This window comes from Xiphophorus couchianus, chromosome 14 (genome assembly GCF_001444195.1).
Source record: "Xiphophorus couchianus chromosome 14, X_couchianus-1.0, whole genome shotgun sequence".
NCBI lineage: Eukaryota > Metazoa > Chordata > Actinopteri > Cyprinodontiformes > Poeciliidae > Xiphophorus > Xiphophorus couchianus.
In genome coordinates, this window is record NC_040241.1 from 6307871 (window position 1) to 6334510 (window position 26640).

Below are 26640 nucleotides of genomic sequence, written 5' to 3' on the forward strand. Positions count from 1 at the left end.
CTCCTGGCTCTTATTGGTTGTTTCTGACAGAACTGTGTATTTCTCTAGTTAGCACTGGGAAAAGGCAAAGGAGCTCAGTTTTTTTCACACATTATCTTTCTCATACCACCCTGCAACCATGACACAGTGATCATTTTAATAAACATGTAAATAAAATTTTTTTATGAAACCTACATACCCCAGCTTTAATTTTGTCAGGCTTTCAATCAATAACAAAACAGACAAATTACTTTAAAAGTCTCTGGAAATTCTAATAGTCACTGGACAGATGTAATAATAATAGCAATAATTTCTAGGAATGCACAATATGCAAGTATTGATATTAGTATCGGCTGATTTTAGTCATTTTTAATATTGTATCGATGTGTAAAACTGGGCTGATGTGAACAACTAATGTTGGCTTCTATCTTGTCTTACTCTGTCACTTTCCCCTCAGACAGAGAAATGTTATTAGGTGAATCGTTTCTGATAGCAACCAACACTAAAATGTATTACCAATAATCATGACATAACACCTTCAAAAATTGTTGAAAAAAGATGTTTATTTCCCCAAGACCCAATTTTACATATCAAACACCCTGAGAAACTTGACTTTGTCCATTTCTGTTCAAAACTACAAAAGTAGAAAATCCGGCAGCAGAAAATCTGTTCTGTGCATTTCTCTGTGTGAGTTGGTTCCACCACAGACCAATGCAAAATAAAAGTGACTTCACAAGTACAAGGGGAGTTGCTGATTCTTCTCTTGTGAGAAATTGATGCGGATGGATTTTGCAAGAAAAACAACATGAACGAATCGAGGAAATGTTGGGGAATTCAAAACACATCAAACCAAGTGAAAGGACTTCCTCGTTCTTTCCTTCCACCACAGAGTTTAATTACTCCTCCCCCTTTCACCTGTAGCTTTGGAGACTTTCCAAGTTCTTGACAGAAATTCCGTTGCACGGAATTATTTTTGCCACGCCTGCAAACCGCTGCTCACAAACATTGTCAGAATTGTTACTGCGGTGGTTCTATTTCTGTACTATCTTCATGTTCTTGTACTATTTCAATTTGGCCAGCTGTGCAAATACCCCAGTATCATACCACTCATAGTTCATACCAATACCAGGATGAAGAGGCTCAGTGAACGTGGTCCGGACTTCAAAGATTTGCAGCATTTGGTCGGAAGCTTGGTAGAAACTCAGAATTCCTGCCTGGTAATCCAGGAACACGCCGATCTTTTTGGAGCAAGAGCCCGGTACTTTCACATCGACGTCATTGTGTCGAAACTTCAGGGTGTCTCCTGAGCATTCTAGAGCCCAAGACTTGTCGTTTCTCCCAAACTCTGACTCGTCCGACGTTCGGTTGGCGTCTTTGTAAGCTACCGCTGCAGAGAGGGTGCGAGCGTGCCACTCCACCTCCCAGTAACACCGCTCTGTTAAAGCCTCTGTGCAGAGAACCTGTGGGAACTGTGTGAATCTGTTTGGATTAGTAGGATAGGGGATGGGTGAAGGCCTGATTTTACGTTTGTTGTCCATCAGGTTGAGGTTAATGTAGTTTGACGTGTCATCCAGTGTGAGGGGACGCCAATCTGCCAAGCAAAGCAGAAATAGAGTCACCACAGTAATAATTCTGACAATATTTGTGACCATTAAAGAAAGACATCTGTAGTTTGATTTCTTACAACGCAAAAACTCCTCTCTGCTGTTGGGTGCAGGCGGAAGGGAGAAGTCAACGTAAGAGACTGTGAGAAGACACAACAGTACTTTTTAAGCGACGCTGGAAGAAAGCGAATCTTATACACACAGAAACTCTACTCACCCGTAGTTGAGATCTTGGGCCATGTCTCCTTCAGCAAAATGTCTGCTTTAGCTTTCAGCTCAGTCACACAGGCAGTCACATCTGTGAAAGAACGTGGCGGACCGGCACCCAGTGCAAAGTCTTGAAATGCAATGGAAATGGAGTTAAGCTGAAAAATATATAGAGAAAGCAATTAACGCTATAGAAACCAGCCTCTTGTTCTACCTTTTGTCTCGTACAGAGAGTCTGGATCCTCGGCGACTGAGAAACGATTCCTAGCTGGAGGCATGGATTCTGTTGTCCATGCCTGTTTCTGTCTTAAATTTGACCCAATTGCTAACGTTTGGCCGTGATGTATGTAATGCGCCAGTTCGACGCGATGAAGCTTACCGTCAACAACCATCCTCCACTGTGAATTGAAACGTACCGAGTCGAATAAGATGGCTTTAATGTTAATTCAATATTTGGAAAGTTGGCCAACATGGACGTAAGGGGTTCCTTCACTTCCTCTAACGCCATTGCCAAACTACAGGCAGACTACAATTATAAAACAGCACAGAAAACCTTCTCTCCTTCTGTTCTCTAGAAATCCAGCACAATGGGAGAAAGCCCAGACAGAGCAGGGAGAGGAAATTAGAATCGAACAGAATTGTGTAGGACAGAAATGGCCAGGCTATACGTTAAAACAGTTGCTCTTTTATGTCCGTAGGGAGGCAATAATGTTATTTGAAAAAGTCAACACTCATTATGAGTGTTCATTGTAATCACAGAGGTATCATTTTTATTTACTGGCACATCTTAAAAAAAGAAGTAGCATCTAAAAGATGACATGTACCCTTTCTGATTACCAATGAAAAAAAAATCTTTGTTGCCATGACAGTAACCAGACCCCAATTACTGACCAGTTTGTTCACTTTTCCACTTATATGTTTTTATGTGTCTCTTGGTTGTCTTTAAAGCTGGAAGGCATCCTTGCCATCACCCTAATCTTTACCTTTCACCATATATTCTCAACCAGACTTAAGTCAAGGTTCTGGCTCAGCCGCTCCAAAACAAGTAGCTACTTGTCTTTCAGGTGCCTTCGTTGTGGAGAAAATCCTTCTTTTCTGATTTGTAAAACTTTAATTTGTACAAAATGATTAGGTGGCATTAGAAAATGGAAAAATGCTGAAGTGTCATTGGAAAGTAACACACACACACACACACACACACACACCAACAACAGAAACATAGAGGAAGCCTAAATTCTTGCAAATGTTTTGACATGCTAAACAGGTCAACGGCGCTCTGCTGGGAGTTTGTTGGTAAGCCGGCTTTATTCAAGTCAGAAGGAAAAAAGAACTTCAGCAAGTGCACACAAGTCCGAACGCCGTCTATACCTGTGTCAGGTAGACAACGTCATCGCTGCTTGAAAGCCGCAGCAGTTGAGCGTCCCTCCCTCTCAGCTCGCCGAGCTCCTTCTCCAGCTGCTGCTTCAGCGCCCCAGCCTGAGCGAGGGCGCTCTTCTCCTGGGCTTCGATCAGCTGCTCCAGCTTACTGCGTCTGTTCTGCACGGACGAGATCAGCTCGGAGAACGCCTTGGCACAGTCTGCCTTTGAGGTCTGGGCACTGCTCTGTCGGAACAAACGCGGCGATTGTTCAAGTTACATTCATAAAAGCTAAATTTCCCTTCTGGGGGATTCAATCAAACCTGCGGTTATTCTTTGCTCAAATTAAAATGGCACTTAAAAGATAAAAAAAAACAGGGTTTGATGGTTTGTTTATCTTTTGCCCGCAAATATTGCATGCCCCCAATGTTATGTTTTGGGTTTGCTTTAATAAATGAGTTATAGTTGCAATTCTTTAAAACTCAAATTGGATAGCAGGTTGGACCGACTCTTAGTGATTACAGTAGAATCTGCAATCTGCTGCCATCAAGTGGCGGCAGAGAGACATTGTTATCTGTAAGACTCGGTCTGGCACCGTATCAGACAAACTAAATACTCAATTACGTTCCAGCTGAAAGTTTTCAGCAATACATCGCTGAGTCACGTCCGGGGGAGACGTGCTGTTCCTGCTTAGATCTTTTCATTTCACAATAAAGATCAGTCTTTTGTTGCAGTTCTTTAACAGTACATTCAGTTTTACTGATTACACCTCTTGAAACAAACAGACAAAAAAAGGTCTATTCTAATTGTTTTGTGTTTATGAGGCTATACCTTAACATTCTTCTCTGCCTGTATGATCGTCTCCAGCTCTTCTTCTCTTTGCTGGACTTTCTCTTGAACTTGCTTTCGAACTTTCTCCAGCCGTTCCTGGAAGAAACCAGAAGGCTCCCATTGAATACCTTTTGAATTGGACTGGGGCACTTTAATCACATCTTTTGTTTTTACCTTTGTTGTCTCCTTTAACTCCAAAACGGACACAAACTGGTGACCTTTATGTTTGTCCACCGTGCACTCGGTGCAGATGAGCTGCTCGTCCGTCTGGCAGCAGAGGTCCATCAACTTCCGATGCTCGGTGCACACCTTGTCCCCTACTGGCATCGTAGCTGAGATCAGTTCATGCTTCTGCAACACGGGGACAGTGTAGTGAGGCTCAGCATGTTCGTCACAGTAAGACGCCAAGCACGTCAAGCAAGACTTGGTGGCTTTGTTTTGTCCGAGACTGCAAAAGTCGCAGGCGACGTCTGGCGGGGCGGCCAGGGTCAGAGACGGAGGCGGTGGTTGGGGATAACTCATCTTCAGCTTCTCCACAACCTGAAGAAGCAGAAAGGCAAGTCAGTTTGGACGAGTGATAAAATTTGATTCTTAAGATACCCCTCAGAGACCTTCGTAAGATCTGTTCAGCGCAGTTGGAGTCCAAACGTTTTGATAATTAAAGTTAAAAGTATGTCATAGATCCGAAACTAGAAAAACTGTGTTTTCCACATTTTCCTGATTAAAAGAGAGAAACACACTTTGGATCAGATTGAGAACATTAGAAAAATAATATTTTCAGCAACAAAAACACAATTTGGGTAACTGTTTCTTTGGGGGGAAAAACTCACTGTATTTACACCAATTTAATAAATAACTTAAAGTCATATTGTAGCACACCAAGGTCCATCTTAGAATAAAAGTCACAGGAAAGATGTGCTTCTATTTGCTATGAAAGTGAAGAGAATTCAAAAAGCTTGGTTGCTAGAAGATGAATACTTTGTGTTGTACTTAACATTTTCCTTAGACAATTTAAACATTTCCTTTATAAATTTCGGTCATAGTCTGTATAGCTCACCGGTGATGTCATGCCAAATTAGTATTTTTCATGAATTGTAGTCAGGAATCAAAATCAGCCCAGAGGCTGCAAATGGCCCTCGGAGAAGACTTGGGATATTCCTGATTTAGACGGTACCGACCTTAGAGCAGAGGCCCCCCCTCACCTCAGCCAGCATGTTGTTTCTCTTCAGGACAGGCCTGGGATGGAAGGTCTCCCTGCACTGGGGACAGCTGTATTCCTCCCTCTCACCCTGCCCGTCCCAGCAGCTCTCGATGCAGCCTCGGCAGTAACTGTGTCCGCAGTGGACGGTGACGGGTTCCTTCAGCAGATCCAGACAGACGGAGCAGCAGAACTGCTCACGGTCCAGATTGACTCCGTGCTGGCTGTCCTGCAGATCTTCCTCCTTACCGGCCATTTAGCTAAAAAGATGGCAACACGAGAGGAACGGACCGGAGAGGTTTTCAAAGTTTTCAATTGCTGGAGAAATAAATGAACACGTGGCGATGAGTAGAGAGGTTTCAATGTCCAAACTGCAATTACCATTTACTGCTTGTACTGATAAAGTGTGCTGGGCTGATGAAGGCATTGCGAGAGTAATCAGTCTAAGTAATGTTGATCATAAACGACTTCAGGGGAGATACATAGAACAAATACAGCGTAGTAGTGGGCCTTCATAAAGCTGAGCGAATAAAACGTATTCTGATAAGGTATGCTTCTGCATGACCAAACAGATTCTGAAATGCTTTTTTTTTTTTTTTTAATCTATGAGCTATTCGCTGATTCACAGTTCTGAAATTTAAATGCTGACAAATTGCTTGGAGGCATTCCAAACTACACCCGTGTTTTGGTCTGTATGTGCTCAAGGAAAATGTGACTTTATTTTTTTCAGCATAAGTTTTTCAACGAAATTCAAACGGCATAGAAGAAAATGTCTAGGACATCGCTAGAAAACCTGGAGTCCTTAAAAGATGGGAGTGAAGCAAAGTTCCTGATAGCCATTCTTTTACCAGTAGTTTATTTCCCAGGAAATTTGTGTCTCGTTTGGGCATCTTTATGCAAAACAACAACTGTATTATGTCTATGGTAGATTTTACAGTCTGCTAACTTTACCCAGAGCTTCACCTACAAAAAAAAACAACAACCTTTAAGGCTAATGATGGGAAAGTGAATTCCCATTATTACAGTACATCCCTTTGTTTTCCTATATAAAACAACAGAATCAGAATTTTAATGTGTATTGTGATTGAACAGGGCGTTATGAACTATATAATGATTTAAACTGCAAAAAAAATAAATCAAAAATTAGGACAGCAGAATCTAGGCAATGTACATTTATTTCAAAGCACTGATTGTGTTGAGTCCTGTTTAGCGGTGACATACCTGTGTAAACCAAACTATGCTCACTGTAATGGCAAAATTTCTAAAGTTTACACTTACAGCGGAGGTGGACTGAACATTTCCAAAAGTGTACTTCTGAGTAATACACCAATATTACTCAGACAGATAATAAAGTATATTTTAACATTTGTCCCAGCTTAATAACTGATCACACACACCGCTCTTTATCTACTCTTAGTACTAAAACTATGATGTTTACACCAACTTCTGCATCATTCTCTAGTTCTGTTATGCAGTGGCTTTTGTTCTAGCAGCACAATCAGGAACTGCAGCTGATATTTTTAGATGGTATTTTGCATTGAATTGCTCTTCGTTTACCATCCTGTGAGCTTGTCAGCTGCTCTTTGTCATATTTGGCCGGTAGAGTTCAGTTTCACTATCGAGAGAAATTTCAAAATTCCCTTACACACGGACCACACGTCAATACTATTAACAGCAGTATGCACAATAATAGTTTCTTCTCGTACTTTTCTTTCTTTTCCAGTCGTGCATGTTTTAAAACGAAACTGTAGGCCCACTTAACGTCACTCAAGCTTCTTACACAAATTGTCTATGTAACAACGACACAAACAAGAACAAGCAGTGAAGCCGTATCTTACTGTACCTTTCCGATTTTTGAATGCGATGCTGTGAACGTCAGCAGCCACTTTTGTCAGTGAATGAACCGCAGTCTTTTCCGCAGGACCGCAGAAACAAAATCAGTGTTGCCAAAATGGCCGGGCTTCTGCGGGTGGAGATTCTAATATTAAAACTGTGTTGGAACACGTATTCAGAAGCACGTGTTCAAACGTGCTCTTGGACACGAGGCCTCTGAAAAAAAAGTGTCCAGAGACTATTTTTGAAATAGTCATTGTGTGACAGAAGAGTACTAAACTTTTAATAAGCTTTGTTATTGCACTTTTTATTTTTTGGAAATGTCCAGAAAATGTCGAACGTGACACATGAATTATTGTATTATCAATTATATTGTCTATTATGCGTCGTCAACCTTTGATCCAGAGCTACTGACCCTAACACTGCCCTCCGTCCCGGGAGGATTAAGAAAGATGAATGTGTCATTTCCATCATAATACTTTTAAAATATGTGGAGACTGTTTTCGAAAAGGTTGTGTGCCACTGGTCTAATCAGTGTAAAGAAATCTATAGAAAAAAATGTTTCTCGGACTTGAACTTGAAACAAACAATGGAAAGCGACAGGTGATTAGAGTTAGCTGTTATACAACTGATGAGAGTGATATGAGTTACATAATATCACTCAAAATCCCTTTTGACAAAAGTGACTTGGCTCATTATTGTAGGAAGGCAACAATATGCAGCTGTTGTGATATTTATTTCCACCAATTACGTTGAAGTATTAGAAAGCCTGCTCACGTTCAATTTAAGTAAAAGAAATATTAAACTAACACCACACTTCTGAAGAAGTAAATAAGCTTAAAAGACATTATCAGACAAAAAGTACCTTCAAGATTGATTGTAGTTAAACAGTGAAGCAGGCGCATGGTATGCTTTTATTTTTTAGAAACTTTATTCAAATACATTAAAAGGTACAGTATGTACTGTAGGTTATTTCGTCAAAGTCAACAAACATAGAATAAATGTGCAAAACACCAAGTCAACAGATTGAATGACCCACTAATAAATTAGGCGAGAACTCACACCAGTGTCATTTTTACAAAGAAATGAAATAACATGCAAATCTTCAAACAAGGTAACAGTGACAATAAACCCTGTCCGTCTTTAAAAGAATGTCCAGTTAAAACAAGGAATACTATCACCAAAAGTGCATCAACAAGTAGAATGAAGAGTATTTAGAAAAAGCGGTTGTAGGATTTATAAAGTACCATTACAAAAGCAGGAATTTTAAAAAAAGTAAAAAAAACTGAAAAGCCCTCTAGTGCTGAAACCTCGCCAATACAGGCTAAGAGTATAAATTCCTATAAAAGGCAGTTTGTTAAATGCAGCAGCACAAACCAAGTGTTTGTACTAAAGATATAGTGTTATCTCTTATCAGCTCTGGTTCCACGAGATGCTATGTAGCTCATATGAAACATTCCTTTGCTGTTCTGGGTCTAACATGATCATTTCTGCAGACCTGCCAGCTACACATTGATGCTGTAATTTCCATGGTTAGAAGTCACTCAAAACGCCTCAACAGGGCAGGAAATAGCACAAAAAACCCTGAATGTTTAAGATAAATGCAAAGAATAAAAACATTACTCAAAACTTCAAGCTTTATGATTGCCAATACCAAATGTTAGGTTGTTTTCACACCTTAGAGGTTGTTTTCAAACTCTGAGTTTTTTTGGCCCTCAGAGTTCAGTTGTGCATTCACACCTCCCCAAACAGACCGGACTCTCTGGATCAGGGGTGTCCAAAGTCGGTCCTGGAGGGCCGGCACCCTGCATGTTTTAGTTCTCTTCCTGGTTTAACACATCTGGATCAAATGATGGCTCGTTAGAGGCCTGAGGAGAACACTGACCTGCTCAGAAGGTTGTTACTACCACCAGGGAGAGAAGCAGGATGTCGGCCCCCCGAGGACTGACTTTGGATAAACTTGCTCTAGATAAATAAACTACAGTCGGATTAAACAAGAGCTGGTGGGAACGCACCTTTAATTTTGTGGAAGAATCCCAAATGTACTTCTTGCCTTCATAACAGCCTCATAACTCTTCTCAATTGCCTCCATCGGAGTTTTCGCTTCCTTAGATGCTTCCTGACCAATAGCAATGCCTCGTGCTCCTCCTGCGACAGCTGCAGTTACTGTGGCGACGCCTGCCACCACTCCGGTGGCCACGACTGCCACCTCACTTCCCGCTGCAGCCACTGCAGGTGCCATCGTTGTTAGATTTTTCACGCGTTTCATCACTTCAGTGGGATTTTTCACAACTTTCATTACAACTTCCAATAATGCTGCCACTCCAAAAAATGCCCCCAACAAAGCACCGGTGGCAGTACCCGCTAACTTGATCAGAAATTCATTAAACACAAAAGTTTTAGCCTGCTTCCTGATCTCCTGTGGGGGTAAGTACACTGCCAGATCTCTAATCTGCTGCTCTTGCTTCTGGATCCTTTCTTCTACGTGTCGCAGAACGTCATTGGTGTAGTAGGATCCGTTTTTTTCCACCATCATCTTGTCTACTGTCTGAAGGAATGCCTCTAACTGGACCTGGTTGTTCCTGTAATCATCTTGCCTGTCTCCGTTCCAGTGTTTATTATCAAACACATGGCACCGACCTTCGCACTTCTTCACCAGATTACTCAGATCCTCTTTCTGACTGACAAACTCTTCGATTTTCATCCCTTCTTGGAGCTGCTCGCCGTGAGTGAACACGATTACAGCATATTTCAGAGCATCCTCTGAGAAATGATCGCATATTTCTTTGATAACCTGCTGCTCTTGCCTTGTGAATCTGTCAACTCTAAGTAAAATGAGAAAGATGTGCGGTCCAGGTGCGCACTCCGTGAGGCAACGCATTATCTCCGGCTTCAACTCTTCTTTCGACTTGTCGGTGTCGAAGAAACCAGGCGTGTCGATCAAAGTGAGGCACCTCCCACTGACTGTTCTGGTCTCTGATTGGCATGTATGTGTGCCTGAGTTAGGAGAATGGCATATAGTAAAAACTTCCTCCCCCAGAATGGTGTTAGCCAGGTGGCTTTTCCCAACTCCAGTTTTCCCCAGCAGAACGATCCTCGTTGGACTGGAGTCTGGAAAGATTCAGATTGAAGAAATGAATGCGGAATTAATTTGGTAAATTTTAGTACTATTAAGTTTTCCGTTGGTTTTTTAATAAATTATTTTATCATATTTTCACAGAAGGGAGAGAACAATGGCACAATTTCATTTCAATCTTACAGGTTTCCTATTGTCTATACTGACCCTGATGTCGATCCCTCTCCAGATCATTTTCAGTACATCTGTTGTACTTTATATCTTCTTGGACAGATTTGAAGAACTGTAGAGGAAATATATTCAAGTTTAATACAAGTATAAGGATCCACCACTTCAATACAGATATACACTAAATTGTCAAAACTAATGGGGTCAATTGCATTTACACACACCCAAATCTAATGACATCATATCTATTACAAAGGTTGCTAAAACTGTTGCCCCACCTTTTTCAGACAAAAACAACACATTGGTTATTTCAGGAGGACTGTCTACAATGTTTAGATGTGCATTGATGGGAATTTTTTTTAACTATTTTTACACCAATGAATTTGTTAGATCAGACACTGATGTTGGACAGGAAGGTGAGCAGCATTTCAGATATGCTGTCCGAATAAACCAAAAAAATCTACAGGCAGGATTTCTATCAATAATTTGGAGTTATGTTCCACAAAAAAAAAAGAAATCTGTGAATAGGTGAATCCGCAAATACTGAACTGCAGATAGTTGGGGTTTCACTGTGGTTAGGACTCAAAGAATGTGGCTGTCAAGAAACATAAAATTGCTAAAATATTACTCTGTAGAGTTTAGCTTAATATGTCCACTTTTTAACAGATAAGAAACCCTTTGTTGTGAATCACTCAAGGAAAGAACATGTTTATTGTACTTTACCTCTACATCCTCTGGATCTGGTAGAACAAGGAGAACTCGAACTGGTGCGCTGGTGGTTCTCTCCTGTTCAAATTTAGAGATCTCCTCCAGTAAGACCCTGGCTACCAGCGTGACTGGAAAACACAGAGCAATGCCAGTCCCAAGTGCAGGTAGGGCTACAGAGCCGAACCCTTTGCTCTCACAGGAAGTCAGAATTTGGTTGATGCCCAGTCGGAGAACCTGTAAAAACAAGTATTAGAAACAAGCTGAACATTATTTTTAACTGATCCAGACAGACTAATTGTGGTGAAAATGCTCAGTTATCTCACCTGAACCGCGATTCCATCGTCTTCTGCATCCCACTGAACAAGGTTGAGGAAGAACACGGCACCAAAAGGAACTCCAGTCAAATTTTCCTCTAGTATGACGTCACCAGGCCCCATTTTATCTTCTGACTTCTGTTTAACCCTTTGAGTCACAGGACGACCAATTGCTTTACTGAGAATGTTTCCAACACGAGTAGACAGAGGATCGTTGAAGACCATGGGAGATACCACTGCATCTGTCTACAAACAGTTCAAAACCAAAGGTTATCAACTTACTTATGTTGACAGGTAAAATAGCAGCATATTAACAGTGCCATAACACCGCAATAATCAATCCACTTTAGAGAAAATAAGCTTAAAGTGAAGGAATTCTCACCTGCTGGCTTTCAATGGTCCCTTGAACAACCTCAACCTGGACAGGACCTTTGGGAGCTGCAGCTGTGGCTCCTCTGGCTACGTTTTGTCCAGCAGAATAAAACTCCCTTTCAAGTGAATCTTTGTGTTCTGTAGGGTGGGCAGCACTTGGCTCCAGAAGATGCCTATCACATGCTTCTAGCATGGCCCTCACCACCTCTCCTCTGTCATCTATCAGTGAAATTGTCTTAAGACTCTTTCCACCCTCACTACAGAAACCCTTGACAGCACACACAATGGCGTCAGAGCAAACTGCGACGGGAATGCCAAACACTCCTGAGCCAATACACGGCATGGCGATGGACTTAAATTTCATCAATTCCGCCACACTCAGAGCACGCCAAACAGTTCTTTCCAGTAACACCCTCTCCTTACCAGCTGCTTTTCCAGCCACAGGTCCAACAGCATGCAGCAGTCTTCTGCAAGGTAAATTACCCCCAATGGTCGCTACAACTTCACCCGTAGGGATTTGTCCTTTACGTTTCCTTAAAGAATCAATCTCAAGCTGTACGTCAGGACCACCAGCCTGAGTCAGAGCAGCAGCAATGCCTTCACAATGATTCAGATCCTCATTGGAAGAGCTCACCAGGGCATCAGCCCCAAACGTGGTGATGTCTCCCTGATACACCATCAACTGAAGATCATCAGTAAGGTTGTAAGTGGCTACTGCAGTTTTTTCAGCCAAATGCAAAGTTCCCAAACTCTCAACTAAACATGGCTTATCCTCTATATCTAACATCTCTGTTTTCACCAGAGTACCTGCCACAACTGCTGTCCTCGCTGTGCTGACTTCATCTTTGTAGTGCTGTGCTGCAGCCTCATGCAGATCTTTGTGAGACTGGTCTGGAGTACCACCACACTGTTGGTCTTCCTCTCCTTTCCAGTAACTAAGTTCACCCACAGCGTCAGTTTGAGATAATCTTCTCACTAAAGTCTCTTCCTCCTTTTGGTAATGCTCAGCAGAGTAAAAACCAGAGGTGAGTAGTTCCGCAGCATCAGGGGAGTCCTTCAGCGCAGGACGTTTGTGTTCTTCTGCTTGTTCAACTTCTTTACCACTCAGTGGGGCAGTTATCTCAGGAATGGGCTGCTGGTTCTGGTAAAAGCACAACAATAACAGATTTTACAAACATATATAAAGGCAACATGTTAAAATCTTAGCTGGTTCCTCATTTTCTGACTTTGCTTTCAATGAGAGTAGTTATATTTAAAACTGCAACAGAGGTCTAGCATCCTATGTATCCGAGAAATCTTTTCTTTGTTAACAGCTTCCTTTTACCTTCTTCTTTACATATCACTTTTCTATCAACATACAGCAAACCACTAATACAGGCTTTTACAGCATTACTCAACAGGTTGGTAATTATTAACAATCAATCAATCAAGTTTATTTGTATAGTGCATTTCAGCAACAAGGCATTTCAAAGTGCTTTACATCATGACAACACAGAAACGTCATTTTGTTAAATCATCAATACACAAATATGTTGGTCAATGTTCCATTTATTGTGGTTCACAAGCAGCTCTAAACATGTAGGGTTTAGTCGTGATTTAAAGGAGCTCAGTGTTTCAGCTTTTTTGCAGTTTTCTGGAAGTTTGTTCCATATTTGTGGCACATAGATGCTGAAACCTGCTTCTCCATGTTTGGTTCTGGTTCTAGGGATGCAGAGCAGAACCAGAACCAGAACCAAACAAAGGTTGATAGAGCAACAGCAGTTCTTTAATGTATTGTGGTGCTAAGCCATTCAGTGATTTACAAATTAACAGTATTTTAAAGTCTATTTGCTTATCTAAAGACTTCAGAACTGGGGTGATGTGCCCCGTCTTCCTGGTTTTAGTGAGAATGTGAGCAGCAGGGTTCTGGATCAGCAGCAGGTGTGTGATTTTTTAAAATTTTTTTTTATTTTTAGGCAGACCTGTGTAGACACGGCAATCAGTGAGACTAGAGATAAACAAAAGTTTATTAGTTTAGGATTCTTCTGCAGTAAATGTCAAAGATCACTTTTTCAGGTTGTCATGATCACATAGTATTTGTTTTGAATTTAAATCAGCATTTTGCCTACTTTTTTTTTTTCTCTGATGTTTTTCTGTAAAGAGAACTTCTTCATGAATGGCACTAAAGAAATAAGCCTGCCTTGCTTTAGCTTGGCCATCTGTCATGCTCAAAGTTCAAGAGTGTTAACTCTTCAGATATCACTGTACTAATGCAAAATACTATGCTCTATGAAAAAAGTGCTCATATAGCACATAGACAGTCTATATCTTTCGAAATCGCTGTTATTTTTCAACACTATCTGAAAGAAAAAACATGAAGAATTGAGATGTGGATCAGAAGATTATAAAACATCCTTGAAGGCCCTGTTACATGTTTGTTTTGTCGAATTAGAGACCCAGAAGGAAACGTTGTGCTGACCTCTGCTGGCGCTGCAGCGGTGGAGTCATGTGACAGGTCGCCCCTGACACTCAACACCAGACGACCGTCAGTGAGCTCAACGACATGCTTAGATCTCCTCAACACTTCCTGTTGATCTACAGCACAAAGCATAACAGAGGTTAGCATATGAATATATATGTATATATACATAGTGCAATATATGTGAATTTGGCTTTTATTGTCAATCTTGGACCGGCTCAAACATCTGTTCAAATAATCAAGATAGTTTTATGGAAATAACCATCCAATGAGAACAGGGCACCAGTAATGAGTTTCATGTGAAAATCTGGAGACTAAGATTGTAACCAGACTCCACCTCTAGCAACAACTAATCTTTATTTATGCAAACAAGGAGCTGTTAACCTCTATGTGGCAGATTTTACAGCCTAGTATCTTTACCCAGAGCTCCACCTACAAAAATTCCTGAACTATTCCTTTGACCCTAATGACTGGAAAGCGAAACCGAGATTACATCTGTGCTTGAATCCCCAGCTTTATTACAGTACAGCACTTGACAACACACTGATTTTACTTTATCTTCTTGTAGTTATTAAAAAGCTTAGAAGTGAACTATTAATAAATGTTGTACAATATTTCAAACTGCAAAGCATTTTAGAACATTGGAATCCGTATACATTTATTTCAAACCATCACTGTGTTATGTAAAGCCCGCTTTGGTGGTAACCCAAGCCAAATTATGCTGACTATTGCTAAATTTCTACCTGTTATTTAGTAAGTGCACTGAACATTTTCAAAAGTGTACTGAATAACATGCCAATATGATTCAGATTGTATATTTTAATATTTGCCCCAGAACCAGATGAACTCCTGGCTTTATTTCAGCTCTAATCTCTAGTTTTACGTCAAGTCAGGTTATGCAGTGGATTTAAAGACCAACAACTGATTTTACTAAGCAGCATAACTGCGTTTTTAATCATCTTTTACAGTGCATTGCTCTTTGCCACGCTGTCAGTGTTTCAGCTGCTCTTTGCCTTTGGCAGCTTGAGTTAAGTTTCACTTTCCAGAGAAATTTCCCGTTTCAATTTGTCAATATTGATGTTCATACAGGCAATCGGCTATAACATCATAATTATTAATAACAGCATTAATAATAATAAAAAATAACAAAAACAATAATATTAACAGCAATAATAATAGTTTTAAGACTTTTAATGGTCGTGCGTGTTTTGAAGGACATTTTAAAAACGCAGGTCACTCGGGCTTCTTAAAGCAACCTGTCTACGTGGCAACACAAACAAAATGCAAAATATAATCTCGTCTTTCTGTACCTTTCTGATTTCTGAACGCGACGCTGTAGACGTTTTCAGCCACTGTTGTCAATGGACCGCAGTCTCCCCCGCCGGACCGTCTGTGAACACGGAAGTAGCTCTCAGTTTTCTTTCTGTTCTTTTCCACAAGAAGCGTCCGGCACCGGAAATAAACGGGGTGCTGGTAACTGTCCCCCATAGTTATCGCTTCACGCCCGAACGTCAGACATGACAGTTCGCATTTCTCTGAGACACGACGAGGCGTTTTCAATATATACTCTGGAGCTGCGCCCCCTAGTGTCAACCATGGAGACGACTGAGGCATGGAGGCATCACAGCTATCACATGTCAATCCATTTGTTTCCCTAAGCCTTAATCCAACAGTCAAATAATATTAGGTTATTTCCACCATCAAAATATATTGCATTGTTATCTTAACGGTTCAGTAAAAGCACTGAAAGCACCAAGTGAAAGTTAAAAAGAGTTGTTCCTAAAAGTTGGGGTTAAGATCCCACATGAGGTCATGGATGCAGAAGTCTGGATTCTTCAGGTCCTCTTCTAAAATGAACCCAAATACTAAAAAAAAGACAATGAAATGTGTATTTTAGAAATATGTTGTAAAAGATACAAAGCAGTCCTTGAAAACAAAAGCCACATATTGGCTGTCAATGCAAATTATGGTGCGATTGCACCACTTTTTAACAGATTTCTGTAGAAATGCTTGTTTGCTCAGTTGGGGGTCCTGATGAACCGCTTACATTATTTGTGGGTGAAAAGCTGGTGAAATTTGGGAACTACTAGACCAACTGTAAAAAGGGAAAAACCTAACCCTGGGATGTTGAAAACCTAAAGAAAAAATTTAAAATTCACTTAGTTTAGAAAAACAAATACAGATTAACTACACAAAGTGAAATATTCCAAGCCTCTTTGTATTGTAATTTAAACAATAATTGCTTGCATGTAGTGAAAACCCATAATTCAGTGTCTCAGAAAATGTAAATGCTACAGAAGATCAACAAAAAAAAGGATATTTCATTGCTACGTACTCTATTGTTGGTTCGTGCTCCTTTCAAATGAATTATTGCAACCCATGAATTATTGCTATGAAAACAACCCAAGTTGTTTTTATAGCAACCTTTAGGTTAATCCAGTTGGGTTTGCCGACTCACCTTCATCTTGACAATCAGGTCAGGCCAGTTTGCTGCCCTGTAGAGCACAGTAACACCACGGTCACTGAGTCAGCGTTCTCACCTGCTCGGAAATAATGGTGACGTTTGTGGCAGGGATGACCAATCAAAAAGCATCTTATATAGCGTTCTTTCTTTTTTTTTTTTTCTTAACTCGACATAATTGTATAATTGGACAAGCGCAGTTATGGAAAACATCACAGCGCACATGGTTTTAACGAACCCGCACATTGGTCTATAGGATTTAATCAACATTTTGATGTGTAACTGTGTGTCCTGTAACTTTTCACTTTGTGTGTGTGAATGTCTTTTTATGATGCAAGTCACTTTGAACTGTCTTGTTGCTGAATTGTGCCATACAACTAAATTGATTGATTGATACTTGATTAAATAATCTGAATTGCGGACGCGCGCGCTGTGGGACGTGAGGTATTATTATATTCATAAACCACTGAAGTCCACTCCATGTCTAGTGTCCGCACATTGCTTTAGCAGGCTGGGAAATATTAGGTTTTTTACAATAAAGTGGATCCATTTCTGTATGTTTTAAAAATCCTAGTCATAGTGTAATAAATACATAAATAAATAAATGCACATAATTTCATCATCACAAATTAGCGAGAATAATAATTTTTTTCTTCGATAATAAAGTTACAACAGACAAAATATCAAACAAGCAATAATATTGCCAAGCTGCATGCATTGACACCGTTTTCTAATAATGCATTCATTCTGAATAAAAGGCTTTAATTCTGTAAAAATGCACCTACTTCTGCAACAATTATATATTTAGACTCTAGGCGGCGCTGTTTATTCTGTAAACTTTGGCTTTCCCCTGCAAATCGTGTTAACTTGATGAATTTTAAACACTACTGAGACACGGGAGGATCAAATAAAACATGACTGATTTTTAAGCTGCATTATGAACAGTATATAGACTTTATATTTACGTTTTCTGAAAAAAAAAATATAATATATGCCACAAAAAAGCTAAAATGAAAAAAAACCCTTTTTTTATTTATTCATTTTCTAATGCAAAATAGACAGTTCTTGTGAGTTCAATAATGTTTCTGTCTGGTATGTAGACATTCCTTTGTTATTTCTGTCTTATGATTAAAAACTTGGTTTTCAGTTCTTATTTTATAAAAAGGTTGTACAGCAAGTAACCTCAGTTTAAGGTTCATATATTATTGTGGAGGATAAAACAACATGAAGAAAACATGTCAAATATAAAGGGAAATCATTTTGTAAAATTGTTAAACACATTTTAAGGTTTGTGTCAAACAAATAATAAAAAAAAACTCTTCCATAAATCAGTGCAAAATTGAGAAATTCCACACATGACAAATAATATCAGTGCTTCAATAATCATTTCAAAAGAGAAGCTGCAAAATGTTTCATATCTGTATTTACATGTCCGAAAGTGTGACTAAATATTCATTTGTATTTTTTTTTTTAAATTTCCCCTTTGATTAGTCTGGCTTCTCAAAATTCACACAGAACAAATGATTTTCTCTAGCATGGTTTTACATCTGCAGCCCATAAACACTTAACAACAAAGCAGCTCAGAAGCTTTGCTCTTCCTCTCTTTACACCCAGGATTATCATGCGCTTTAGCTCCCCCTAGAGGCTACGTATGTCTACAACAGTTTATCAGTAGACCTCGTTAGGTTAACAGAATCAAATAAAAAGTAAATATTATTGCAACATATACTTTACCATGATTTGGCAGATTATTCTTATTATTATTGCTGAGAGCGTGTATGATTCTCTCAAGAGATGAAATCAGCATATTTTATATTACTGTTCATATTTAACGCGTCCAAATAGACAAAATGAATCTGTTTCTGCTTTTCCTTTACTCTCAGCCTTTCTCCTCTTTCTCACTTTTTACACTTGAGTCCGGCGTGGCGCCCTGAAGTATTTGCATATTTCTCTGATGACGTCTTTCTCCTGCTTTGTGAATTTCTCGACAGATGTTTAATTTTTGAAGTCAGTCTCGTTGGAAAAATAAAAACAAAAACTTGAAGCACTCACTAGGAAAGTGGGGTAGGGAAGCGACACAAAGTTTAATTTTTACAAAGAAATAAAATACAAAATACTTTAAGTCTTCAAGAAAAGTAAAATCTTTCAAATGTGTAAAGTATCCTCCCTCACCGCGGTTTATTCTCCATCCTATCGTCCAACAAAAGGTACAGCAACTTCAAACGCAGAACAGCGTTGCTTAACAGCTTAATGCCACAAGACTGCCAAACTCCTGCTGGTCTTATTATTATTATGATAAATACTTATGCTGTCTTCTTTTTTAACTTGTTTTTGTTGTTGTTGTTGTTGTTGTTTTTATCTGTTGGGAGCCTTGCAATAAAATTTAGCTCAACATGTGTGCTGTGAATGTGCAGCAGAATGACAAAGTCTGTCTAAAACAAGTCGCACTATGAACTGCCTGCATGACAAAATAAAGTGCCTTTACTAAAGCAGGAATTTAAAAAGATAAGTAAAGAAAAAAGAAGAACTAGGGGCCCCTTGTACTCAAAGCTTGCAGTTTAAAATATAATTTTTTACATAGAAACAAGTAAAGTATTTTTGACAAAAAATTATCTGCAGCATTTGAATAGTGTTGGTTCTAAAAATATCGCTTTATCTCTTAGCGGCACTGGTCCCACATGACGCTATGAAGCTCACATAAAACATTCCTTTGACAATCCAGCCTGTATATGTTAGCAATATGCACCTGTTAGCTGCTTGCTGATGCTGTGACATCCAAGGTTAAAAAGACACTCAAAATGCTGCGGCTGATTACACAAAATATTGCACTTTTACGGTAAGTGTGAAGCAAAAAAAATTATTATCCTTAAATTTCCTAATCACTGCCAATGCAGTCGTTAGGAGATTGATACGCTTCCACAATATTAATTTTGTGGCAGCATCCTGAACTTTTGTCTTTCCTCCATAACAGCCTCATAACTCTTCTCAATTGCCTCCATTGGAGTTTTCGCATCCTTAGATGCTTCACATCCAATAGCACCACCTTGAATTCCCCCTAAAGTAGTTGCACCTAGCACAGCAACACCTGCCACGGCACAACCAGCCACGACTGCCACCTCACTTTCCACCACTGCAGGTGCCATCGTTTTTAGGGTTTTCACGCGTTTCATCACTTCAGTGGGACTGTTCACAACTTTCATTACAACTTCCAATAATGCTGCCACTCCAAAAAATGCCCCCAACAAAGCACCGGTGGCAGTACCTGCTAACTTGATCAGAAATTCATTAAACACAAAAGTTTTAGCCTGCTTCCTGATCTCCTGTGGGGGTAAGTACACTGCCAGATCTCTAATCTGCTGCTCTTGCTTCTGGATCCTTTCTTCTACGTGTCGCAGAACGTCATTGGTGTAGTAGGATCCGTTTTTTTCCACCATCATCTTGTCTACTGTCTGAAGGAATGCCTCTAACTGGACCTGGTTGTTCCTGTAATCATCTTGCCTGTCTCCGTTCCAGTGTTTATTATCAAACACATGGCACCGACCTTCGCACTTCTTCACCAGATTACTCAGATCCTCTTTCTGACTGACAAACTCTTCGATTTTCATCCCTTCTTGGAGCTGCTCGCCGTGAGTGAACACGATTACAGCATATTTCAGAGCATCCTCTGAGAAATGATCGCATATTTCTTTGATAACCTGCTGCTCTTGCTTTGTGAATCTGTCAACTCTAAGTAAAATGAGAAAGATGTGCGGTCCAGGTGCGCACTCCGTGAGGCAACGCATTATCTCCGGCTTCAACTCTTCTTTCGACTTGTCGGTGTCGAAGAAACCAGGCGTGTCGATCAAAGTGAGGCACCTCCCACTGACTGTTCTGGTCTCTGATTGGCATGTATGTGTGCCTGAGTTAGGAGAATGGCATATAGTAAAAACTTCCTCCCCCAGAATGGTGTTAGCCAGGTGGCTTTTCCCAACTCCAGTTTTCCCCAGCAGAACGATCCTCGTTGGACTGGAGTCTGGAGAAATGTTGAGATTGATGATATTAATACATATTATTTTGAACCTTTTTTTAGTACTGTCAGTTTTTTTCTTGCTTTCTAATGTTTATTTGATAATCTTCACCGCAATAATCCTAACTAAAAACAGATTTTATGGTAACAATTTATTTAAAGGGGTGTGCATAAGACTGACAACACCCTATTATGAACATGAAGGTGGTCTTCATGAATGTCTGTGACTGTTGTCACAAAGTGTCTTTTGGTAAATAATTACACTTTTAATGCAAATTTACATAACATGTCGCATTGAAAGTGCATTAAATGAGTCAACTTAGCATTATTTGGTAAATAATTACATTTTTATGCAACATTGCATTAAAACTTACATTAAAAGTCAATTAAAAGAGTCAACTTTGCACAGTTTATGACAGAGCCTTATGCACACCTCTTCAAATAAAGTGTTACCAATTTTATTTAAATCTTATCGTTCCCATATTGTCTACCCACCATGATCATGTTCAGTAAATCTGTTGTACTTCATATCTTCTTGTACACACTTGAATATCTGTAGAGACAAGATATTCAAATTTAGGACAAGTAACAAATTATAGGATCCCCCTGTGCAATACAGATATACACTATATTGCAGAAATTAATGTCATTTTCATTTACACACACCTAAATCAAATGACATTCAACTTTTATTTCAAAGGTTGCAAAATAATTTGCCCCACCTTTTTTCAGCAACAACCACCTCAGTTCTTAAGAAAGACTGTCTACAATGGTTAGACGTGTCTACAGAAATGATTGACCGTTCTTACACCAAAGCAATTGTGAGATCAGACAAGAACACGAGCATTATCTTCGATATGATCGGCAAAAAAATAAATAAAATAAAATATATATATTTTATAAACGTGAATAGTTGAATCCACAAATATTGAACTGTAGATAGGAAGTTTTCCACTGTAGAACAGCTAAAATATAACTATGTATTAGCTAATTTTTCTTTTTTTTAAGTTAAAAAACCCTTTTGTTGTGAATCACTCAAGGAAAGAACATGTTTATTGTACTTTACCTCTACATCCTCTGGATCTGGTAGAACAAGGAGAACTCGAACTGGTGCGCTGGTGGTTCTCTCCTGTTCAAATTTAGAGATCTCCTCCAGTAAGACCCTGGCTACCAGCGTGACTGGAAAACACAGAGCAATGCCAGTCCCAAGTGCAGGTAGGGCTACAGAGCCGAACCCTTTGCTCTCACAGGAAGTCAGAATTTGGTTGATGCCCAGTCGGAGAACCTGTAAAAACAAGTATTAGAAACAAGCTGAACATTATTTTTAACTGATCCAGACAGACTAATTGTGGTGAAAATGCTCAGTTATCTCACCTGAACCGCGATTCCATCGTCTTCTGCATCCCACTGAACAAGGTTGAGGAAGAACACGGCACCAAAAGGAACTCCAGTCAAATTTTCCTCTAGTATGACGTCACCAGGCCCCATTTTATCTTCTGACTTCTGTTTAACCCTTTGAGTCACAGGACGACCAATTGCTTTACTGAGAATGTTTCCAACACGAGTAGACAGAGGATCGTTGAAGACCATGGGAGATACCACTGCATCTGTCTACAAACAGTTCAAAACCAAAGGTTATCAACTTACTTATGTTGACAGGTAAAATAGCAGCATATTAACAGTGCCATAACACCGCAATAATCAATCCACTTTAGAGAAAATAAGCTTAAAGTGAAGGAATTCTCACCTGCTGGCTTTCAATGGTCCCTTGAACAACCTCAACCTGGACAGGACCTTTGGGAGCTGCAGCTGTGGCTCCTCTGGCTACGTTTTGTCCAGCAGAATAAAACTCCCTTCCAAGTGAATCTTCACTTCCTGTACCGTAGGCGGCACTTTGCCCCAGAAGCTGCCTGTCAGATGCTTTTTGCATGGCCCTCACCACCTTTATAGAGCTCTCATCGAAACGTGGCTCCTCCTCTACATCCAACAACTCTGCGTTCACCAAAGTACCTCCCACACCTGAGATCCTTGATCTGCTGTCTTCTCCTCTGTAGTGTTGAGCTTCACCCTCATGTGGATTTTCATCAAAATGGACTGGAGTACCATCACCCAGTTGGTCTTCCTCTCCTTTCCAGTCACTAGCTTCAACCACTGCATCAGTGAGGTCAGGAATGGACTGCTGGGTCTGTTGAAAGCATAACAGCAAAACAAAAACAGAATTTACAAAGTAAACATATATAGGAAGGGTCCCATGTAAAAATCATAGCAGACATATAACTAGATTTTCTAGTTATATTTAAAACTGGAATAACATTTTAGCATCCTAGAAGTCTTTCCTTTGAACATTAACAGCTTTCTTGGTCATTCTTCTTCCAATTTTACTTTTCTATTGCCAAACAACTGAAATACATCAAACTCCTAACACAAGACCAACACCCAGGCTTTCATACAATCAGTCGATGAGTTGGTAATTATTAGTTTATGGGAATTCCACGGTAAATGTTAAAGATAACTTATTTTGAATCAGTCATGTTATGCAGTAGGCAAGGCAGGCTTATTTCTTTAATACTCTATCTCTCTCTCCATCTCTATCTATCTATCTCTCTCTCTCTCTCTCTCTCCATCTCTATCTATCTATCTATCTATCTATCTATTCTATATAGCTATCTATCATCTCTTCTATCTCTCTATCTATCTATATCTTCTATCTATACTATTTATCCTCTCTCTCTCTCTTCTCCTCCTCTCTCTCTATCTCCTCCTCTCTCTCCATCTCTATATCTCTCTCTCTCTCTCCTCTCATCTCATCTCTATAGATCATCTCTACTATCATCTCTATCTTCTATTATCTATCTATCTATCTATCTAATTATTCTCTCTCTCTCTCTCTCTTCTCTATCTCTCTCTCTCTCTCTCCATCTCTATCTATCTCTCTCTCTCTCTCTCTCTCTTTCTCTATCTATCTATCTATCTATCTATCTAGATTTGCTAATGCAAAATACCACTTATTTAATGCGCATCAAACATCAGTCTAACCAACTGTATTTTTCAAAATTGCTGTGTTATTTATGTACTTTTTTTACACCTCCTGAAAGAAAAACAAAGAATTGAGATGTGGATCAGACATTTAGCAGATTATAAAACATCCCTGAAGGCCCTGTTGCATGATTGTTTTATTGAACTAGAAACCCAGAAGGAAACGTTGTGCTGACCTCTGCTGGCGCTGCAGCGGTGGAGTCATGTGACAGGTCGCTCCTGACACTCAACACCAGATGACCCTCAGTGAGCTCAACGACATGCTTAGATCTCCTCAACACTTCCTGTTGATCTACAGCACAAAGCATCATAAATTCATGCATGCATACAAAATCATATATTTGTGTGCGTGTGTAATAAAATGGTATCATTGTGGACCGAGGGCGAGCTCAGACTTCTGTGAAAATAATCACGGAAGTTTTATATGGAAATAACCATCCAATGCAAATAGGGAAGCAGTGCTGAGTTTCATGTGAAACTCCAGAGACCAAGATTGATTCATGGTTGAAATATAATGTAGTTTCAGACCTGCTCCAACCCTTTGAGTCACATGAGGACCAATTAGTTGGTCACATAAGGACCAGACTCCACCTCCAGCAACAACTAATCTTTATCTATGCAAACTAAGAGTCGTCTCTACCAATAGAGCAGATTTTACAATCTACCACCTTTACCCAGAGCATACCTACAAAAAATCTTGAACTATCCCTTTAAAACTAATGGCTTTAGTTTTAAAGTCATTACCTCTACTCTTGAGTTACATTGGTTTAGTGATTCCCAGGCTATATTACAGTACACTGCTTGACAACTCACTGCTTGGTTTTGTCATCTTTTAGTTATTTTTTGCTGTGTGTATGAACTGAAATAACCACAAGGTTGTACAATACTTTAAACTACTAAGCATTTTAGGACATTAGAATGTGCCTTTATTTCTAATAATCTACTGTACCGCCTTAGCGGTGACACCTGTATAAACAACATTTTGGTTACCATTGCTAAATTTCTTTCACCTGTGTGGAAGTGCAATGAACATTTCCAAAAGTGTCCTTCTGAGCAACATAATATAGTAATACAAGACTCAGAATATTTTTAATATTTGCTCCGGCTTCATAAATTACATTCCTACTTATATTTCAGTATCATTCTGAATCAATCATGTTACGCAGTAGTTTTCGTTATGTAAAAAAAAACAACAGATTTTACTAAGCTTCATACCAATGTAACTGATCATTTTTTTACAGTGCGTTGCTCTTTGACACTCTAGTCAGTTTTTCAGCGGCTCTTTATGGCCTTTGTCAGCTTGAGTTAAGTTTCGCTTTTCAGAGAAATTTCCCGTTTCCAAAACGGGACGACAATATTAATAACATTAATAACAACAAACACAACGTGCACGACAACATAGCCGCGTGCGTACGTGTTGAAGGACATGTTTCAGGTCTCCCTTGCTTCTTAAGGCAACGTCGCAACACAAACAGCAAAAGAAAGTCTTATGTTTCTGTACCTTTCTGACTTTTGAACGCGATGCTGTAGAAGTTATCAACCACTCTGGTTAATGGACCGCAGTCTCCTCCGCCGGACAGCCTGTGAACGCGGAAAAACATCTCCGTTTTCTTGTTGTCCTTCTCCGAAAGAAGACTATGACACTCGAAATAAACGGGGTACTGGTAATTGTCCGCCATAGTTATGGTTCCCTGACAAAACAGTACGCGCTCCCTAATGAGACGACGAGGTGCGGTCAGGTCGTCAAATGTACTCCGGAGCTCCGCCCCCTAGTGGCCACAATGGAGATAACTGAGGCAGAGAGGAGTCGCAGCTGTCACATCAATCCACCTTTTTGCTTTTCTTTTTTCTAAATAAGAAATGAAGGGTGCGTTAACCCTTAATGTCGCAGAAAAGTTTCTGATAAAACACTTTCCAACATTTCTTAGTTTATGATCTAAATGGTTCAGTCAAACGTCTGGATTCAGGTGAAAGTCAAAAACAGTTGTTCCTACAGTCGTGGTCATGGATATGGAAGTCTGAAATATGAAAGATCGCAGACTTCCCATGTTCTCTTCAAGGTCTCTCCTAAAATGAGCCCGAATACCAAAAAAAAAAAAAAAAAAAATTAAATTGGGTTCATTTCAAATGATTTTGAAACATTTAAACATGTTTCAAAATCTACAAAACAAATAAGGCAACATATAATCCTATAAGCAATACTGGTATTGCATTGCAGATTGTGGCGTGCCACTTTTTAACCGATTTCTGTAAAACTGTTTGTTTGCTCAACTAAGAGTGTAATAAATTAATCAAGTTTATTTTTTTATTTTTCAGCAACAAGGCAGCTCAAAGTGCTTAACATTATAAAAACACGACACAGTAAACACATTTTGCCAAGTGCTATCATTACACATCAACATATTGCTCAGTGTTTCACTTATGATGATTAAAACTCACCAATAAACAGATGAGTGTTTAGTCTTGATTTAAACACACTCGGTGTTTTGGCTGTCTTGCGTTTTTCAGGAAGTTTGTTCCAGATTTCTGAAAGCTTCTTCTCCATGTTTGGTTCTGGTTCTGGGGATGCAGAGCAGAACCAGAACCAGAAGACCAGAGCGGTCTGGAGGCTTGGTACAACGCCAGCAGATCTTTAATGCCTGCCTTTAACCGTTCACTGATTTATAAACTAAACAATATTTAAAAGTGTATTCTCTGAGCTACAGAGAGCCAGTGTAGGGGCTGGCGTGATCTGCTCCACCTTCCTGGTTTTAGTGAGGATGTTAGCAGCAGCGTTCTGGATCAGCTGCAGCTGCCTGATAGATTTTTTAGACAAACCTGTAAATGCACTGTTGCAGTAATCAATGCGACGAAAGATAAACGCATGGATGAGTTTCTTTAGATCTCGCTGAGACATTAGTCCTCTAATCACCTGGAGATGTCCTACAGGTGATAGAAGGCCGACTTTGTAACTGTCTTTATGTGGCTCTGGAGGTTCAGGTCAGAGTCCATCACTATTCCCAGTTTATCGGGCCTGATGGCTGGTTTTTACTT

General features: G+C 39.7%; 3 protein-coding genes across 5 annotated transcripts; all 3 read right to left on the reverse strand.

Moving 5' to 3' along the window:
* Window positions 1-85: 85 nt before the first annotated feature.
* Window positions 86-7258, reverse strand: LOC114157117 (tripartite motif-containing protein 16-like). Of its 3 annotated transcripts, none has more exons than XM_028037916.1 (8): window positions 7019-7258; window positions 5156-5435; window positions 4152-4517; window positions 3978-4073; window positions 3159-3392; window positions 1801-1948; window positions 1664-1723; window positions 86-1570 (listed from the first exon to the last, which is right to left on the reverse strand). In XM_028037916.1, the coding sequence occupies exons 2-8, from the start codon at window positions 5429-5431 to the stop codon at window positions 1041-1043; spliced, it is 1710 nt and encodes a 569-aa protein (XP_027893717.1). In that variant the 5' UTR covers window positions 5432-5435; window positions 7019-7258; the 3' UTR covers window positions 86-1040. The 3 variants fall into 3 exon arrangements, with proteins under 3 accessions (XP_027893717.1, XP_027893718.1, XP_027893719.1); XM_028037917.1 differs by having other exon boundaries at window positions 5156-5493; XM_028037918.1 differs by having other exon boundaries at window positions 5180-5435; window positions 7019-7256.
* A 657-nt stretch (window positions 7259-7915) lies between these two features.
* LOC114157094 (uncharacterized) lies at window positions 7916-15680 on the reverse strand. Its single transcript, XM_028037868.1, has 7 exons — window positions 15415-15680; window positions 14105-14220; window positions 11657-12787; window positions 11284-11520; window positions 10976-11194; window positions 10292-10367; window positions 7916-10119 (listed from the first exon to the last, which is right to left on the reverse strand). Exons 1-7 carry the CDS (start codon window positions 15590-15592, stop codon window positions 9026-9028), a joined length of 3051 nt encoding a protein of 1016 aa, XP_027893669.1. The 5' UTR covers window positions 15593-15680; the 3' UTR covers window positions 7916-9025.
* A 2941-nt stretch (window positions 15681-18621) lies between these two features.
* LOC114157101 (uncharacterized) lies at window positions 18622-25346 on the reverse strand. The gene is made up of 7 exons (XM_028037880.1): window positions 25109-25346; window positions 23784-23899; window positions 22319-22756; window positions 21946-22182; window positions 21638-21856; window positions 21067-21124; window positions 18622-20577 (listed from the first exon to the last, which is right to left on the reverse strand). Exons 1-7 carry the CDS (start codon window positions 25284-25286, stop codon window positions 19490-19492), a joined length of 2334 nt encoding a protein of 777 aa, XP_027893681.1. The 5' UTR covers window positions 25287-25346; the 3' UTR covers window positions 18622-19489.
* Between the last annotated feature and the right edge of the window lie 1294 nt (window positions 25347-26640).